Consider the following 17,304-nt stretch of genomic DNA (forward strand, 5'->3'; position numbering starts at 1 on the left):
AGTGGGACCGTGGGGCTCGGGAGGGAAGTGGGAAGGTCCGTGAGAAGGGAATCCGTGGAGTTAGTGACGAGGCCAGATGAAGCACCGGGTGATCCAATCGAGCAGGAGGACAGGCAGGTGGCAGACACTGGACGCCGGATCGAAATCTTAAACACAAGAAGGCAGGTTTAACGCAGTTCCAATAAAACATTAGCGCAACGCTTTCGCGGGAGTCTAGTTACCACAGAGAGGTGATTAACGGACTGGCGTGGAGCATCCGTCAGCGCAGGGTTAAGTAGTCCTCCAGGTAATCGCCTGTGTATTCTGAGTATGATAACCTTGGCAACTGGCCATAAATTTAAAGAGCTCGCTTAGACAAGCAACAAGGTACGCTTCCATATTGATTGATTTTTGTTTCTCCCGTCTCTGACACATGTGGCCAATAAGCGGACTCAACATTCTCACATAGTTTTTATTGTTAGTGTTATTAAAAGAAACCAAATAATGGCAAACGTCTAGAGTTTTACAAATTTATCAGCTGATTCAGACCAAAGTAAACGAACTACAGGTGGGAAAATGCCAGTTTCTGTTACTCTGTGGCAACACCGTTATGATTTTGGAGAGTGCTGCCTCATGCAGAATTTGAGGCCCTGCATTTGTGTTTGCTTGCATGACTTTTTGGTTGCACTTAGAGAGAGAAAGACTGTAATAATGTAACCAATGCAGATGCGTTGGAGAAACACTTGCATGCAGTCCTCCCAAGAATGGTGAATGTTTGAAACGGAACAGGAAAGAGAATGATAGCAGGCTTCACCAGGGAGAGGAAGAAATGTGGAAAAAACAATCTAAATAGCAGCACATGTTGTTTTTAACATTCGGTTTCACGTCATTCTTAATAGACCAATCCCAGTGCCCAGCTCACACACTTTGAGACACTTTCCAGCTAAGCCCATGAGTGCTTCCTGGCAGATGTTTTGATGTTTACGCACACTTTCTGTTAGTCAAAGGGACTTTCAGTGTGGTGCTTTGAAAAAACAAAAAAGGACAATGTTGTACAAACAAGCTCGGGAGGTGAACCAGAAAAAAGAAGAACGGGAATGTGAAACATAAGGCCCGTGGCCCAGAAAAGACTCCAATCCAGACATTTTCTTTGAATTAACATAAACTTAAGATAAAAGTGGGGTGTATGTGGCTCATAAAGTGAAATGAGTTTAACATCCCTGCTTCAGAAATAACAACACAAATAAGAGTAGCCCTCATATTTTTGAGTCTTCCTTCTGGTGACAGTGCACAGCTACAGCAGACCTGAGTCATCCACGCATCAGCACATGCAGACATGGCGAGACCTTAATCTGATGAGTCCAACATCTCCCAGAGATGTTCAGTTGGGTTGAGATCTCAGAAATATGAAGACCATCAAATCAAAGAACTGCTTTTTTTCTCTGATAACATTTGCTTTGCAACTTTAGTCATTCAGCCCTTTAATGTATGTCCTGTTGGTGTGGCCTGGCCCAGGTTCTCATCCTGGAAGATACCAATCACATTACAATCCAAATTTTGCCATTGAAATGCCCCCAATGGCATAACAGAGGCACCCAACCCTGTCACTGCAGTGGTTAAGAGTCGAGGTTTTTTTCCTTTAATATGTCACCTGGCCATTTCTTACGAGAAATGTTCACACGTCCTTAATTTGAGCTCTATGTTATAACTGTTTCTCTCTCTGTCTTTCTCTCTCTCTTATGTTTATCATCCATCAGTGATGCCTTGCTGGAACTCTGTGTGATGCCAAAGGATGAGGACATTTTGCAGCTGGTAAGCATTTGTTTATCTGTAAATACCACAAGTGCACAAACATCTAAAGAGATAATCCCCAGTTGTAAAACTGGAGAGCAGCTTTTAAGACTCTAGGATTAGGTTATGAATGGCTATAATTAATTTTCACTTATGTTGACATTAAAATGTCTGTCTCTTCATTCCATCCATCGTGCAGTACGTGTGCAGGCATACTAAAACTTAACCTGCTAATCTTTTGAAATTACATTAAATAATCACCTTTGTTCTGCTGAAGAAAAATGCTCTGGATGTGTCAAACAAACCAGACTCAAAAGAGATACTTTACAGTATTTTACTTTGTTCGCTGTCACTGTTTTTCTTGTGATTGTGTCAAACAGTCGGGTATATACAGTAACGTATAGTCAGCTAACCTGTGTAGCAATATACAAAAGCATTACCTTGGTTGCACCTGGTTTCCCGGCTTAATGAACAAATATGACTCAGGAAGGAATTTTTTTATCCAACAATAGTCACATTCATCATCCCTTTCAAAATGCTGGCTACAGACAAGATCATTCTTGAAGTTTGCTTTTAGATTCATTTTCTGTGGCTCTCCACTGTGCAGCTGGAGCCAGTGAAAACTTTACTTGTCAGATTTTTCTTGCAGCAGTTCCACAGATGCTTGCCATGTAGCCAAACAGTTGCTTTAAATTGTCAGTTTGGTGTCCAGACTCCAAAGCAGACAACTTGTGTTACTGGCTGCAAATTATGCTGTTTTGCCTAACCCTCTGAGGTCTGTGACTCTAAAGTGGGATCTAAGCTTCTGAGTACCGGAGGTACGCTGTGACCACAAACCCTTCTGAAACCCGACGCCGTGACTCTTAGAAACTAACTGCGTCGCATCAGAGCAACCTGTAAAGACTGTGATTGGCCTGTTCAGTACCATCATCGTTTTATCTTCATTTTTCACCTTGACTGGAATACAGTGGATCCATTCAAATAGAGAAACTCCAGAACCAACTAGTGTGTTGGTGGCACAATGCTGGCAACAGCACTGGCCACTTGCATAGGTTACTTGGTGGCCTCTACATGGATTCAGCATAGATGCAAATCATGCATAACCCAGGCAAACAGAATACACAAGTTTTGTTTTCATTAAAACATTCTGCTAGTCTTTGCAATCAATGAACAACTAAAATAATCATTCTGACTGGCACGCGTCAAAAACTATTCACATTTTTATCTAAAAGAGTCTGTTTTACCTTTCTCCAAATGAAAGGGTTAAGGTTGTGTTAGGGTTACCGAGTATGATGACCTCAGATGTCATATGGCGCCACAGTACAGTATTAATGACAATTACACCATAATTCAGGTTTTTATCGTTTTATTTACGTCTTTAAATAAAACAAATATTTACATAAATTTGAGCATCAGGAGAAAACGTCTTATGATGAGAAAAATGTGTCGTTAACGTCTGATTATGGCTAGCTAGTCAAGACTAGCAGGGATTTACAGGCTGCAGTTTGTAGTCACATGATTAATCCACTGTGGAAGAACTCTAGTAATCATTCCAGTGTTGAGTCAATGTTTAACCACCCACTCTATGCAATGTTTCTTAAGGGTTGTTCTTATACTTAAAGCTTGTATTGATTGTCCCATGTGGGTGGGCTAGTTTTCAAAAAGCCGGGAGTAAAACCAGCAAATAGGAACGCCGCCTAGCCAGGTTTCATGCCGCAGCTCCGCGAGTTTATACCGATCAGCCTGAGGAGCTCAGTGATGCAAACAACCAGCATACGGCATCAGTCAGGGTCCAGAGCACCTCAGACGATAACAGCGCAAAGCCGCGTCAAACCAGTCGCCACACATTTCTAACCTCTGCTTGGGAAAATCACAGTTGAAGCAGAGAGCTGAGTCAGATCCCACTGTGTTGCTAAATTCCTCACATAGCTTGTTAGTTTGGCCTCAGCTCACCAAAAAGCCACAGAAAGTTGCTTTTGGCCTTTTGGAATGAATCAGAGCTCACAAGGGATTCAAAGGAAGCAATTAGCTGTTTCTCCTCATGGAGGAAAACAACAATCAGAGTTAATTTCACCATTTTAATGTACAGTTTGCAACAATCTGACCTATTTAAAATCCAGAATGAGCCCCCACATAAAAGTGAAATGTGAATAAACAAGCTCATAGTTCTCATTCCATATTTAATATTTGATCTTGTGCATTAGATTCTATCCCATAAAAAGGAAATATATGAAATTTCTGGTATTCATGTGGAGCTCATATTGACAAGATTGAGAAGACTCGATCTAATATTGTTTCCATAAGATAAAAGGAGCTTGAAGCGGCAACACGAGTATCAGTAAATATGTATGTGTCTCTTTTTAAATGTCTGTTTTGGGAGATACTGAGTCCTAACCGGAGGGCGTGCAGCTGCAGTCAGCTGACTCCCCTCAGTGCTCTGTTTACAAGGCGGAAGCTGGTGCAGATCAGGCAAGTAAGGGTGCTCACCCAAAAGAGCAAAAAAAAAAAAAAAAATCTGACAGTGCAGCATCTGACAGATCAGAGGGAAGACGAGGAAAGAGGCAAGTGTGGAGAGAGTGTAACACACAAGGGCGACGAAATGCTCCAGGAGCCGGCGAGGAAGGGCAAGGGAGGGGCGTTACCACAGTGAGCAGGTGAGAGTGACAGAGCAAAGGGAAGAAATGCAGAGTATGTAGAAGGAGAAAAGGCCAGCAGAATATATTTGCCAGTGTGTTCTGACAGCGACTGTGCTGTGTGGTGGAGGCGGAGGAAGGTGAGGGGACGAAATAATGGGGACAAACAACGAGACTCAGGAAGGTATTCAGGTTTAAGACGAACACCAAATGGGCAGCTGCGCTCTTTTCAATTCTTATTTTTCCACTTTGACTGACTGTGACGCCTCTGTTCAGCCTTCCTACAGCGAGATGTATTTTTAGCTTTTGCCGAAGTCTATCGTTGGTACCTCATTATCTCTTTATTCTTACCTGTTTACTTCTCTTTATTTCCTTTTTTCTCTCTCTGCTTCCATTTATCTAATCTGTGGACTGCAGTTTTCCAGGGATATCACTGCTCTGGTAAGAAGGGAAATCATACTAATCTTCTCATCTTCCACTTTCCTTCACCCCTTATGAAAGATCTCCCCTTGTCTTGAGATTGTGTTTGCAGTGGTAGGACAGGTAGAGCAGGGTGTTTTTCTCTTATCCTGATAAGTAGGTTAAGGGAAAGAAGGGAAACATGTGTTTAAAGGATAAACAAATGCCCTGAAATCGTCTGTCAACAGACCTTCTAAATTTCCCTCTGTGCTTTCCACGGTGAGGAAATTGAGTTCTCTTGGATTGAACGTAGTTTCAGAGGGAGGCACCCGGCAGCCGAGGTAGTGCTGTTACTGTTGATGCAGCTGTAATCTGACACCTCAGGTAGAGTGCAATTGATTAAAGTCCAACGCCACAACGCTCTCCCTTTCATTTTCTCAAGAACGTCTGTGCTGAAAGGATGTGGAAATACAGTCTGTTCAGTATGCGGCCAGGAGTTTTTTTCTGACGCCATCTGTGGCAAAACAAAGTGTTTTTCTTTAACTTTTTATCACGGAAAGTACCTCGGTGGCTTCAGTGACTGTAGAATTGTGAAGCCATGCTGACAGAAGTAACGTTAGCTGCCAACAGCAGACAGAGGAGACCCCCGTTCACCCTCTCCTCATGCCTCAGGGCACACTCTTCAGTACCAAAGGTGGGTAAGCCCCTGCCAGATTAATCCTCACTCTGACTCTGAGGGTTTATTCTGGATTTTCCAGCTTTCTTTCTCTACTTATTGCCCTCTCTGGCAGCCTCCTTTTCCCACTTGTGTTTCTTTTTTTACAGAGGAGTTTAGGCTGCAACATTTGTTTGCCGTCTCCTAGAAAAAGAATTGAGAAACTTTGAGCAGAGCTGTGTTTGATTTGAAGAAATGGCGTGCTATTCATTTAGTGGTATAGACGGGATCAATCCAGTTGTCCTATCTGTCACGTCCAGTTTGCTGTGGGTATGCAGCAGTGTTTGACTTTCTGATAATCTTGTCAGCTCATACAAAGACTCCTGTCAATAAATGACACTTGTGGATTACGAGCCCTTCTCCAGTTTTGTAACTTGAGCTACAATGTTTTTGTACTGCAGATGTAGTATTTCTATAGGAACATGCTATTGTGGCTGAAATGGCAGTGGAGGTGTAATATGAGATGTGGTTGTAAATGCATCTTTAGCAATGCTGCTTGAGAAATGAGATGACAGGGCAAAAATAGATATCCCACTCTTTGTATTCTTGGATATTTTTGGAAATGCGTCTGCACCAGTTATATTTGTGTCAAGTGTTGTTGTGTCAACTCTACAGCACTTCCCACTCCATGCTTGTCCTTTAAGAGAGTTTAAAATATCTGTTCTCTGGTTAGGTTGATCTCTGTGGATGTGATGGGATTGGTTTAGCTCTTAAACCTCTCTGCAACCAAAGTGATATAATTTCTTATAATCTCTTGCAGGCGTATTCCCAGGATGCATACCTCAAAGGAAATGAGGCATACAGCGGAAATGCCCAGAATATCCCTGAGCCCCCTCCCATATGTTACCCACGGATAGAAGTCAAGGCTGCAGGCATGGCTCAGTCACCAGAGCCTGTCACTGTCACTGAGACTCCCAGAGGGCCAGTTCAAGGACCAGGGAGGCGAGGGGGCGCCACAGAGAAGAGCTATCGGGTGGAAATCCCTGTTCCTCCTTCTCCTCCCCAGCAGACGTCAAAGTCTCAGACAGTGGTGTGTGTCTGTAATGACAATGTGAGGACAGGGCCCCCTGATCAGATTGAGAGGGGGTCTCGGGTGGCTCGGGCTGGACCCAGCCACAGGACTGAGGAAAACCGGTATGGTCCTACAACAGATTCTGGCTCGACCCGACCAAGACCCCTTATTCCCTCAGTCCCTGGGAGCGCTCAGTTACAGTACCCCTCCTCACGCGCCACAGAAATGCCAGTCTACCCCCCTTCCTCAACTTCTAGACCTGGAATCTATCCTGACACCTTATCTCCACCTGGACGGGCCTCGCAGGACACGTTCTCCACTGCCATCTCACCCAGCGCCAACCACTACTCACCCTCTCCCACAGCTCCCTCCACCTCCCCTCACCAGAACATTGACTGGAAAAACTACACCACCTATAAGGACTATATTGATGCCAAAAGACTGCACAGTTATGGCTGCCGCACCATCCAGGAACGCTTGGACACCTTGCGTGCAGCTTCCAGTTCTAGTTCTGTCTACACCCAGCAACGAACAACATCTCCTCCCGTTGCCAGTCAGAGAGGGGCACTGGAATCCCAGGTTAGACGCAGGAGTGCATCCAATGACCGTGGGGTGGATACAGGTAGTCAAGGTGCTGCAGTGACAGCTCCTTTGCGCAGCGCCTCCCAGGAGAGGCTAGGAGGCGGGGCAGAGAGGACGATAACAACTAGGAACTGGCCTCGTAGCGCTTCACAGGATGCTCTGCCTTTCTCAACCCCAACAGGAGTCACCAAACCTCGTGCTCGGTCTTGTGATTACCTGGGTCAGCATCCCGGAGAGCTAGGTGGGCGTCTCTCTGGAGACAGGTTAGGAGTGGAGGACAGGCTTCAGCTGGGTCAGGGAGAGGAAGCCAGGGCTAGCAGGCAGGGATCTGAGTTGAGGGCTTTACCTCATCTAAACAGGAGTCTCACTGGACAAGAGGAAGAAGGGCAGGGATTTTCCAACTCACCTCTAGCAGCTCCTGTATTTACTAAAGGTACAACAGATTCTGCACTACCATCGAGGACAGATGGCATCATAATGAGGCCGTCACGTCTGCCTGTCAAAAGTGCCATCTCAGACGCCTCACCTGCCTTACCTTCCACTAAACCCATGGACCCTCTAAAAGACCAAAGAGCTAACATCACGGGCAACCATATGGGCTACTCCTCCCCTATGCACCTGCAGCTCAGGTCCAGGGCTGACAGTCTGAAAATAGAGAGCAGGTCAGAGGCGGGGCTAGCAGCCAGATCCTCCTCTTGCTCTGGTCCTCCGTCTAAACTGCCCACGCAGAGACAACTACAAAGTGCTGGCAGTGCTTCTACCAGTAATGGAGCTGTCACCCAAAAGCCAAAGGTCAAAGAAACCTCTAGTTCCACTAATTCTCTTGTATGGACTAACGGCAGTCTTGCAGAGGGTGTTGAAGGACCTGATGCTACCGTTGTGGTCCTCAGAAGGGACAAAAACTCTGGAACTGCTCATGTTCGCCCTCCGTCCTATGTAATAGCTGTTAATGACAACCAGAGAGGAATGACTCATAAGTCACCACACTTAGTGAAGGCAGGCTCTGCAGATGCAGCAATGTGCTGGGCGTCTAGTGACAGCTACAGGGAGATGCATCTGAGAAGGCTGGGAGACACACGGCAAAAGTCCGGATCCAACAACTTGGATGACTCTCTGGATTCAATCCCCTTCATAGGTAAGACCTCCTTATCTTTATATGTTCTTTCTATAGCAACAAATTTGACACAAGAACAGTCTGTTTTGTCAAAGTACTGCTGAAATTCATTTTAAGCTTCAACTATCAGAAAGCTGCCATCAAATCATCAGGCACAATGTTGCTTTCATGTCTACTTATTAGGTAAAACTGTATTTCCTCATCTAGAACTTGGAAGCAGAAAATTCAGACTGCAGTTAATTTGAGGATGGTTGTTGGCACCTGTTGGCACTACGCATAGAGTTTAGCATAGTATTAGTATAGGCAGTCCAGACAGATCAAATGATCTTAGTGTGAGTTCACATCAGCTAATGATTTGGCTGATTTTACATAGGGTGAGCTATATAAGCTGCTTTACCGCTGCTGTGCATCTGCAAGCCGCTTTGCTGCCCACCTCTTCAATTTATGCTGTGTCTAACTTAAATAATGTCTGTGGTCATTGATGCCTGCTCCTTTTTATACGAGGACCTTGCTGCTACTCTCCCGTCTTAGGTTTTCAACATATGAATGCATCAAGGAAAGATGGAAAGGTGAAAGACTAGAGCCATGCCACCAAATATAAATAACTGGGGATGCGAAGAACTGTCTTCTTTTGACTTAAGTGACTAAAATTAATTGTCATAAATGATCAAGTTCATTTTTAAATAAAAAGAGGTTTTACATAAAATAAATACTGACATGCTTCAGTGTTGAAATAATATATGTGTAAATACTGAGTCTAGATAAAAAGCTTTGTATCGAAAAGTTGAATGCTACTGTTAGCCATGCATGACAATGGGCATTAATCTTGCAGGACAGGTAGAACTTCACAGTAAAAATACAATCAGTAGTTTAACACACTCTTATAGATCAATAGATGAAGACATATGACATATTTAATTCTCTGTAGGTAAAATGATCATGCAGTGATGGGCTGTTGAGTTCACACTCTGGTTTGCTCATAGCTATATTTCAGGGGTTTCTTGGGTTTTTATAAAATCTTTTAAAAAATCTATAATACCCAGTGATACCTTCTCATGCATGTTTTGGTTATGTTTGTAATTTATTAAATGTTAAAAAAAAGAGTAATTAATTCATAATTAATTCACATGTAATTTCCATATTTAGCAGTTAGAAACCCAAGTTTAAAGTGATATCAAATGAAAAGTGAGAAACATATTTTCCTTCCACATGACACTCCCATCTCAAAATCCACAGTTTAAGGTGGTGAGAGTGATATTCTCCACTGTTGGCTGCCCGAGGACAAAAATGTAGACACGCCTTCAGTATCTTCCTGTTTAAAGGAAATAAAAATCACCATAACCAAAAACCATGGAAGCCAAATAATTATAATAAAAAATTAGTCTGAACTTCCTGTTTCAATAGCATTTCATCAGAAAAATGCATTAAAAATCAACTTTAAGCTTGTCCGTTGTTGCCCCACTTTTGCTGCTACAATGAAATACATTGTGTCTAAATGTCATCATGGATATACTATTGCATAATCAGATGGGGGAATTCCCTGCAAGGTTTGCTCAGTGTGAATAAGAATGAATCCAGTTAACCTGTGTTTTGGTGGTAAACTGCCTTTTAAAGGACAGTGTTCAGTATAGAAATTAAAATTTTTAAAAAGTTTTGCTGCTGTTAAGCAATGTTTGTGTTCAGCATTTTGAACTTGGGATGATGTAGTGTTAAGCGTGTGTTACAACGTGACACCGTACTGCCAGTAAGCATGACATATTCAGACAATCCTATGGCATCCGAAAGGGCAGCACAGAAAAAGTACACAGGGTGCGCACTACGCACACGTACGCACTCACAGAGCTGCTTTCCAAGTCAATAAACACACACACACTCCCTGAAACATCTCATATTTCCACCAGTGTTGCACAGAGAAAGAAACCTAAGCGTATCGTCCTAATGGACTATGACATAGCGGAGAAATGAGAGCATTCCTGCAGCAATCTGCTTCAATTACATTTCATAGTAAGCTTCCAAACAATAAGTGGAACAACTGCTGTACATTATCTGCCTGCCAAAAGTTTATTTTATTTCATGTATTTTTGTGCAGGGAACAGAATGTAACGTACACTACTAGAAAAACATGCGATATGTCACGTCTGCTCATGTTTCTGATGATTCTTTTTTTTTCCTCATGAACTGAAGCTGAGAGCTGCATTTACACGTTGAGGTGTTTATAGAATGAAGTTATTGAGTAATGTTTGAAGCATCTTCTGTCTTTCCAAATCTCGTACAACTCTAGAGGCTGACAAGCTTGAACTCGACCTTGCATCCTCAGTTGTGTCTTCATTGATGACTCATTACCATCCAATGAGAGCAGCTCTTGTGTCTGTCTGGTGTCCTAGAACCTGCAGGGATTAATCACATCCTCTTCCAGCAGCACTTCACAGAGGCAGCCCTCACATCTCGTGGTCTCGTTCACAGCATTTCGATCAAGATTAGATGGAGATCTTGGTGCTATAGCAGTAATGTGCCTTAAATCAGAACAATCTGGGGTTGTTTTTTTTTATCATGTTATGAGACAGCAGTGTGATATTGCTTATACTCTCATGGCAGTCTGTTGTATATTAAGCAACAGCATGGAGTTAGTTTAGCTGAGAATAGAGGATGGAAAGAGGTTTAGTGTGGTTTTTACCCAAAGATAACAAAATCAACCAACAAGTAACTTTGAAGCTCATTAATTTACTGTTTACGTGTTATTTACTTGATGTGAAGCATCTGGAGCCTGCATGCTGGACTCTTTCTTCTTGCATTGATTTTCCCAGAGTCCCTCATGGAACCTCATGGATGAGTGCCAAAACATAAAAAATCCACATGTAATAATTTTGGACAAGATCTAGGTTAGTTGCTAATCTACAGAAACTGATGGCAGTGTGTAAATTCATTCTATCTTGCTATGAAAGTTGGAGGGTAGTTTGTTTATTTATCCCATTTCCTCTCACTTTAAATTACTCCAAGCAACAGCAGACTTGCCCCAGACTCCAGTGTATTTACTTGGTAGATCCACTTTGTGTTTGTGAATTCTGTACTTTGAAGTCCAAGCATTTATTTTGAAAATCAGAACTATAACATATTTCCAAGATTCAGAGGAAGAAATGAGCCTCATTTAAAATACTAGCTTTATTGCTGACAAGTCAAAAAGTTGAGCTCAGTTTGCAGTCCTGTTACTTGATAACAACAGTGCTACCTACCATGGGAAGGTAGGGACCCCCCAGAAAAGAGCAATACTGCCTAATGTTTGGAGACCACAGCATGTGCAATGAACATGGCATCTTGTTGACTTTGAGCTAGTTGCTTGGAAGTCAGCTGTTGTCTTCAAAGCAACTTTGGTGCATCAACAATGGCAATTAAACGGCAATAAGGTGGAGTCAGTCAGCTGTCAGTCAATTTGGGGTCAAGTTGGCGTTAACGTGCAATCTGTTCGTGATAATTAGTGATTAGCTGTGAGAAATTGGTGAAAATCCAAAAACTGTGTGCATGCAGAGAAATTTACATTAAATAGAAATGTATGTTGCTGTAAATTGATTGCTGTGTTGGCAATCTGTCTGCAACAATAAATTAGCTATTAGTAAGCCTTTGACAGTCTGTCTATGAGTGATTGCAGTTGGTCCAAGCTGTACTGCAATTATTTGGAGACAGGTTGCCTCCCATCAGGCAACCTGTCCAACTGCCTTGCAGTCTTTAGTGGTGACCCAATCGCTTGCCATCGGTGTGTGACAGCAGAAAAATTCGATGCAGTTACCAGGCAACCACCGATTTTTCCTAGTCACAAGGCGGTAGAGGCTTATTTGTACTTCAGTTGTGATTGAAGCATAATATGAATTACTGCAGACTGAAATACAGTAACAGGCTTTTTTCACTACAGTGGTTCTGACTGAATTGGAGTCACCATTTGCTTTTATGTAGTGTGCCTATATTCTAACGATTTTGGTAAATATATTGGAACAGATCTGGAAGGTTAATGAGTTTATGCTGTTATTTTCCACACGGAACACAAATAAAACCATATGAAAGTCATATCTGTAGAGATGTTTTATGAGAACTTTATTGTACCCACAGAAACGACGTACACTTGTATTTACTATATTGACCAGAAACAAAAAAACACCAAACATGTTGTCTAGATGTAGATAGGTGCATGTTCTCCTGCTTAAAGCCAAATCAGTCTTGATGTATGAAAGTGATATCCCATCAAAAATAAATTGTAATTGTACGTGTCAAAACTCGCTGGCTGCCACCATCTTCCCAGAAACAGAGTTAGAGGTATATAAACAAGTGATTAAAGCAAATGGGCATCTGGCTTGCTTGCAGAAATGAGGTTTGCAGTGTCATGGGAGATGTCTTTGCGGTTTGAGGAAAGAGAGGTTTCACAGCAGTAATCTGTACCCTACAATGAGCACATGTTTCACGTTAAATGGCAGCACTGAAAGTAAACAGTTTGCAAGGAAATTGTGTCTTTTAGATCTTTTCGCTGTTTTGTTCTTTTTAGCTATTTGTCTTTTGTAGTCAGGGCACTTTTCATGTTAAATAACAGCGACAGTTACGTTTCTGGAGATGAATTTGTAAGAATTTGAAAAAGATATTCTCTCCTCGTGCCATGGTGACCTGACAAGTTTGAAGTCTCTGGTTGAACCATTTACTTGTGCTCTGCACTATTATAAAGAGAGCTTTCAATAACAATATCCGCTGTGTGGTCTCGCCCTACTTTCTGCATCACCATATTCGCTGATAAGATTCATTTCTGCAACTACTTGTTCGCTGTACCTGTCTCCTAATTTGTTTTTAGGGTTTGCCGCTTTGCAGATATTGCATATCACACGTTGTGACACAGTCTCGCCTGTGATGATATAATGCAAGCTGACTGTACTGCATCTGTGTATTTAAAGGAAAGGGGTTGTAGCAGCTTATCTGGACTGAAGTGCTTATCAGCTGACTGACTGACTGAGTCTCTGTCTGCATCATGTAGTCTTCTCTCCATACGTCTTATCGCTGCTTTTTATTGCTGTTTGCTGCAATGTTTATTCAAGTTGAGACAGCAGACATGACGTAGACCTTGGTTAATGTTGCTCTAATTTGCAGTATTATGGCTCCTATTGAGTTAAGTTGAATACATTTCAAAGGTGTGGTATGATTAGCATCGCCAGCAGATTAACCGTGTTAGGAAAATACATATTTGGATCATGATTATGCCATGGTTGGAATTGTTGGTTTGTCACACCTCTCTTCCCTTTAAGTGACAGCGTCAGCTTATCTGCACACTTTATGGCTGTGTACCATTAATGGTATTCACTTTCCTGTGGTTGTGCAACCTCTGTCATAAACTGGAAGAGCCTCATGTTTTTGACTTGAACAGTTTGAAACTGAATTGTGAACTTTTGAGGACTTAATGTAATTATTGATTTGTTGTCAGGTCTTCCTGAATCATCACCACGTCTGTCTTCTCTGAGCCTCGGGCTCAGGCTGCTTCATAACAATAAGTGGCCTGTGTCTGTACTCATAGCTGTACCTGCCATTTGTGACAAGCCTGATTGAGTCACAGTAGTTTATTAACTTCATGATGATTTTTGTCTTCGATGTTTTTTCTTATGCTTTATAAATTATTGACTTTTATTCATATTAGTTTTGCAAATGTTGTTCTTTACTTCTCACCCTAATATAATAGTGATTTTAAAAAATCTTTTAAAATGTTATTATAAACTTAGTGGAAATCTATGATGAAGTTCCTAATTTAAATACAACTTTCACTGAATCTTTGCATAATTTATAAGAGATGGACTTCAGTGAAAAACTAGAATTACTAATGACTTCTTTGCAAGTTTGTCTCTATGCAAAGCTGGCCAGTGACCGTTTTGCATGCAGGTTCTGACCATCTGCTCTACCAGGTGAGCTACCAGGCTGCCAACAATACAAGCCCCATGCACAGGGCGCTAGTAGGAATCTGGTTACGACTGCTACGATGCGTTTGCACATTTACTTTGGTGACATGCACACAGTTTTTCACTTTGTTTAAAGCCAGTCCTAATTACAGTTCTGGATCAGGTGTTGTGCTACATGTATAAAAGCCTCCTGTCAGCGGCACTCTTTGAGCTTACATTTTAAGAATTAAAATACAGAAATCTGTAACTTAATTATTTTGGTGTAGCATGAATTTAAATGGCGGAGATCTTTATTAGTAGAAAAAGCTGTGAAACTTAGAAATACAATTAAAAGTCCAACATTTATGCTCGCATTTTACGTTTTCCAAAGCCAGCCTGGTCCTTATGTTGGACACTTTACTCTGTAGCCAAGCAACCAACCCGAGGGACCCACCCAGTGAAATAGTCAAATATATGAAAAGTTGAATATTTGGGTAAAAATCTAGTTAACATGTTGTAATTTTACTACAGTTTGTTTAAGAAACTTTTTAAAACCAGCCTGAGTGTTCATGTGATCCTTTTTTAAGTATGTTTAAGCTTTTAGCTGATATATTCTGACTATTATACTTCATGTTCAAGGGAGTGTTTTATGATTTTCTTGCCTTGCTGAACTCAGTTTCCTCTTTTCTGTCCTCAGATGAACCGTCCAGTCCGAGCATCGACCTGGAGAGTGCGCACATCCCCGCCTCAGCCGTGATATCTGGAACGCCCGTCATCACCACCATCCCAGCCAGCCCCCCTTCTCCGTCCCCTCTCATTCGCCGCCAGCTGTCACATGACCAAGGTGTGTTTTCCATATCAAAGGGTTAGTCAGCTGCTGAATTTGGTGCAGAAAGGGACAGTTTCAAATAATTATGTGACCCTCTTTTAATAGATTCTCTCCGTCTCACAATTATTGAGTCAGATTCTGGTACTAAAACTGAGCGCTCCAAGTCGTACGATGAAGGCCTCGATAACTACCGGGAAGAAGGCAAAGGGTAAGATGCTCTCACAACAGTGCATGTAAAAACTTGTGAAAACAGCCACTATCAGTCTTGTATTAAAAAAACAGGACAAACAAAGGCAGGTTTTAGTAGATTATTTACAGTGGAGTAGGAAAAACATGGCGCTGCACAAAAAGCGGAACATACCTCTGCGTTTAACCCCGATACGGGTCCATCAGCTGTGTGCAGAGTTTTAAGAATTTACTGATCACTTGTTAGGTCACATTTCTGGAAAGCTTATTGGCAGTGGATGGATTTATGGGTACCTTACTCCTGTGACTGATCAATTTTGCTTTTACACAATGCTTTTACACTCTTAAGAGAGGGTGATGTCTTTCCTAAACAGTAAAGTCAGAGGTTGTTTTGGTTCTGTTTTACTCCACAACCAAAGAGAACGAGCACATTTTGTTTGAACCAATCCCACTGAAGCAGGTTTTATTATTTGATGTAGTGTTAAACGCTTATTCTCACACACATCTCATACTTTCTGCTGCCCTCACATTTTTTTCCATTTCTGTCTAGGCGGTCCTTGATACCTGGTCTGAAAAGTCTTATGAAGGTAAGTTTTTTATGAGCTCACTGTCGGCTCTTTGTTTTGTCAGCATTTCCTGCTCAGATATTTATACAACCTTTGTTTCACACCCACATTATAAACTTCTCTCACTGTAATGTGAATGAATTGTGGAAAATTGGGAGAGCCGTGGGAGTTGCGTCATGCTGCTTTTGTAAATGATTCATTTAAAAGGAGTTTTTAATTTACTGTATATCACTGGTGCACTTTCGCCTCGTCTTGCACTTGAAAACCTTTCGGGCTTTCATGTGTTTGCATTGGTTTCGTCTCCGTTTCAGGCTGTGGACAGGTCATCGGATGATTCAGGGTCAAGGAGAGATTCCTCATCAGACGTCTTCTGTGACGCCACCAAGGAGGGATTGCTGCATTTTAAGCAGCTTCATACAGAAAAGGCCAAGGTGTGCACCGCCTCTGTTTAAAACTCACACAGTGCCACAGAAATCAAGCCTCACACACTTTTATATCCATTGACCTGCTCAAAATTTGGTTTATTAACCATAACAGCTCCTTCTTGATGATATCTTATCTATATTTCCTCTGCTGTTTGTTTTACTTGCTTGATCAGTTTAGATTTTCTTGTCTCATATTGTCCACAACACAGTGATTATAAAGCAATAGTAGTGCTTTTAAGATTGGTTGAATTCCTGCTATTTTGCTTTGTAAACTATTCTCTTCTTCATGACGTGTTTTATGTAGCGTGTCGGAGGAGGCATGCGGCCGTGGAAACAGATGTACGCCGTGTTGAGAGGAAACTACCTCTGCCTATACAAAGACAAAAAGGAGGGCCAAGCACACGCCAACTGCCAAGCAGTGGATGAGCCGCTGCCGATCAGCATCAAGTCCTGCCTGATTGACATCTCCTACAGCGACACGAAGCGGAAGAACGTCCTGAGGCTGACCACGTCGGACTGCGAGTACCTGTTCCAGGCTGAGGACCGGGAGGACATGCTGGCCTGGATCAGAGTCATACAGGAGAACAGCAACCTGGATGACGAGGTGCGAGTCTTGGGTTCAAACTGTTGGGACAGTCATTATACAAAAAGCAGTCACAAGACCCAAACTTTCATAAGCAGGCAAATTAAGTTAAAGTTCAGTTGTTTGAGTCCAAGTGCTGTGACTCTGCTCGTCTCCTCTGGAGAAAAAAAAAAACACTGAAAGAATTTGAAAAATTTTGTGTTCAGATGTGATAAAGTCATAAAAACAGATACCAATATTATCATGTTCGTCACGGGTTGAATAAGCGGTTTGGCATTTTTAATTTTACAATTTTTACTGATATATTTGGCAGCTTGCAGCTCAGTAGTTCTCACTAAGAGTGTCCTCGGGGGCTTTCATGCGCATTAGCTTTCATCTCCTTTGATTGAGCAAAGCTTTTAAAGCATGTAACCTTCTTGCTAGGCAAGTTTAGACATTTTCCTCAACCCATAGCTGTGTGATTAGCATCTGTTTATTTGTTGAAACTTTATGAAGTACAGTGCATGCGTTACAGGCTGACATATGCGAGTACACTGGGGTTTAAAAAGCAGATAAACAGGAATTTGATTTATATAAATTGTAAAAGACAGACAGAA

At 42.0% G+C, this 17,304-nt stretch overlaps 1 protein-coding gene across 6 annotated transcripts in view; it reads left to right on the plus strand.

The window, feature by feature from the left end:
• arhgap21a (Rho GTPase activating protein 21a) overlaps nt 1–17,304 on the plus strand; it is a 103,574-nt gene that overhangs the window by 73,978 nt on the left and 12,292 nt on the right. For 3 of the 6 annotated variants that reach the window (XM_084939723.1, XM_084939722.1, XM_084939719.1), the window contains 8 exons: nt 1,737–1,791; nt 4,821–4,844; nt 6,278–8,246; nt 14,817–14,963; nt 15,054–15,156; nt 15,685–15,721; nt 16,012–16,131; nt 16,430–16,729. In XM_084939723.1, the coding sequence (XP_084795849.1) occupies nt 1,737–1,791; nt 4,821–4,844; nt 6,278–8,246; nt 14,817–14,963; nt 15,054–15,156; nt 15,685–15,721; nt 16,012–16,131; nt 16,430–16,729 (2,755 nt within the window). Of the gene's footprint in view, nt 1–1,736; nt 1,792–4,820; nt 4,845–5,171; nt 5,497–6,277; nt 8,247–14,816; nt 14,964–15,053; nt 15,157–15,684; nt 15,722–16,011; nt 16,132–16,429; nt 16,730–17,304 lie in introns of those variants that run through there. The other 3 variants (XM_084939721.1, XM_084939720.1, XM_084939724.1) reach the window with 3 other exon arrangements.

The sequence above is a fragment of the Perissodus microlepis genome, chromosome 9 (assembly GCF_051167445.1).
Source record: "Perissodus microlepis isolate ML-2025 ecotype Zambia chromosome 9, ASM5116744v1, whole genome shotgun sequence".
Classification (NCBI taxonomy): Eukaryota; Metazoa; Chordata; class Actinopteri; order Cichliformes; family Cichlidae; genus Perissodus; species Perissodus microlepis.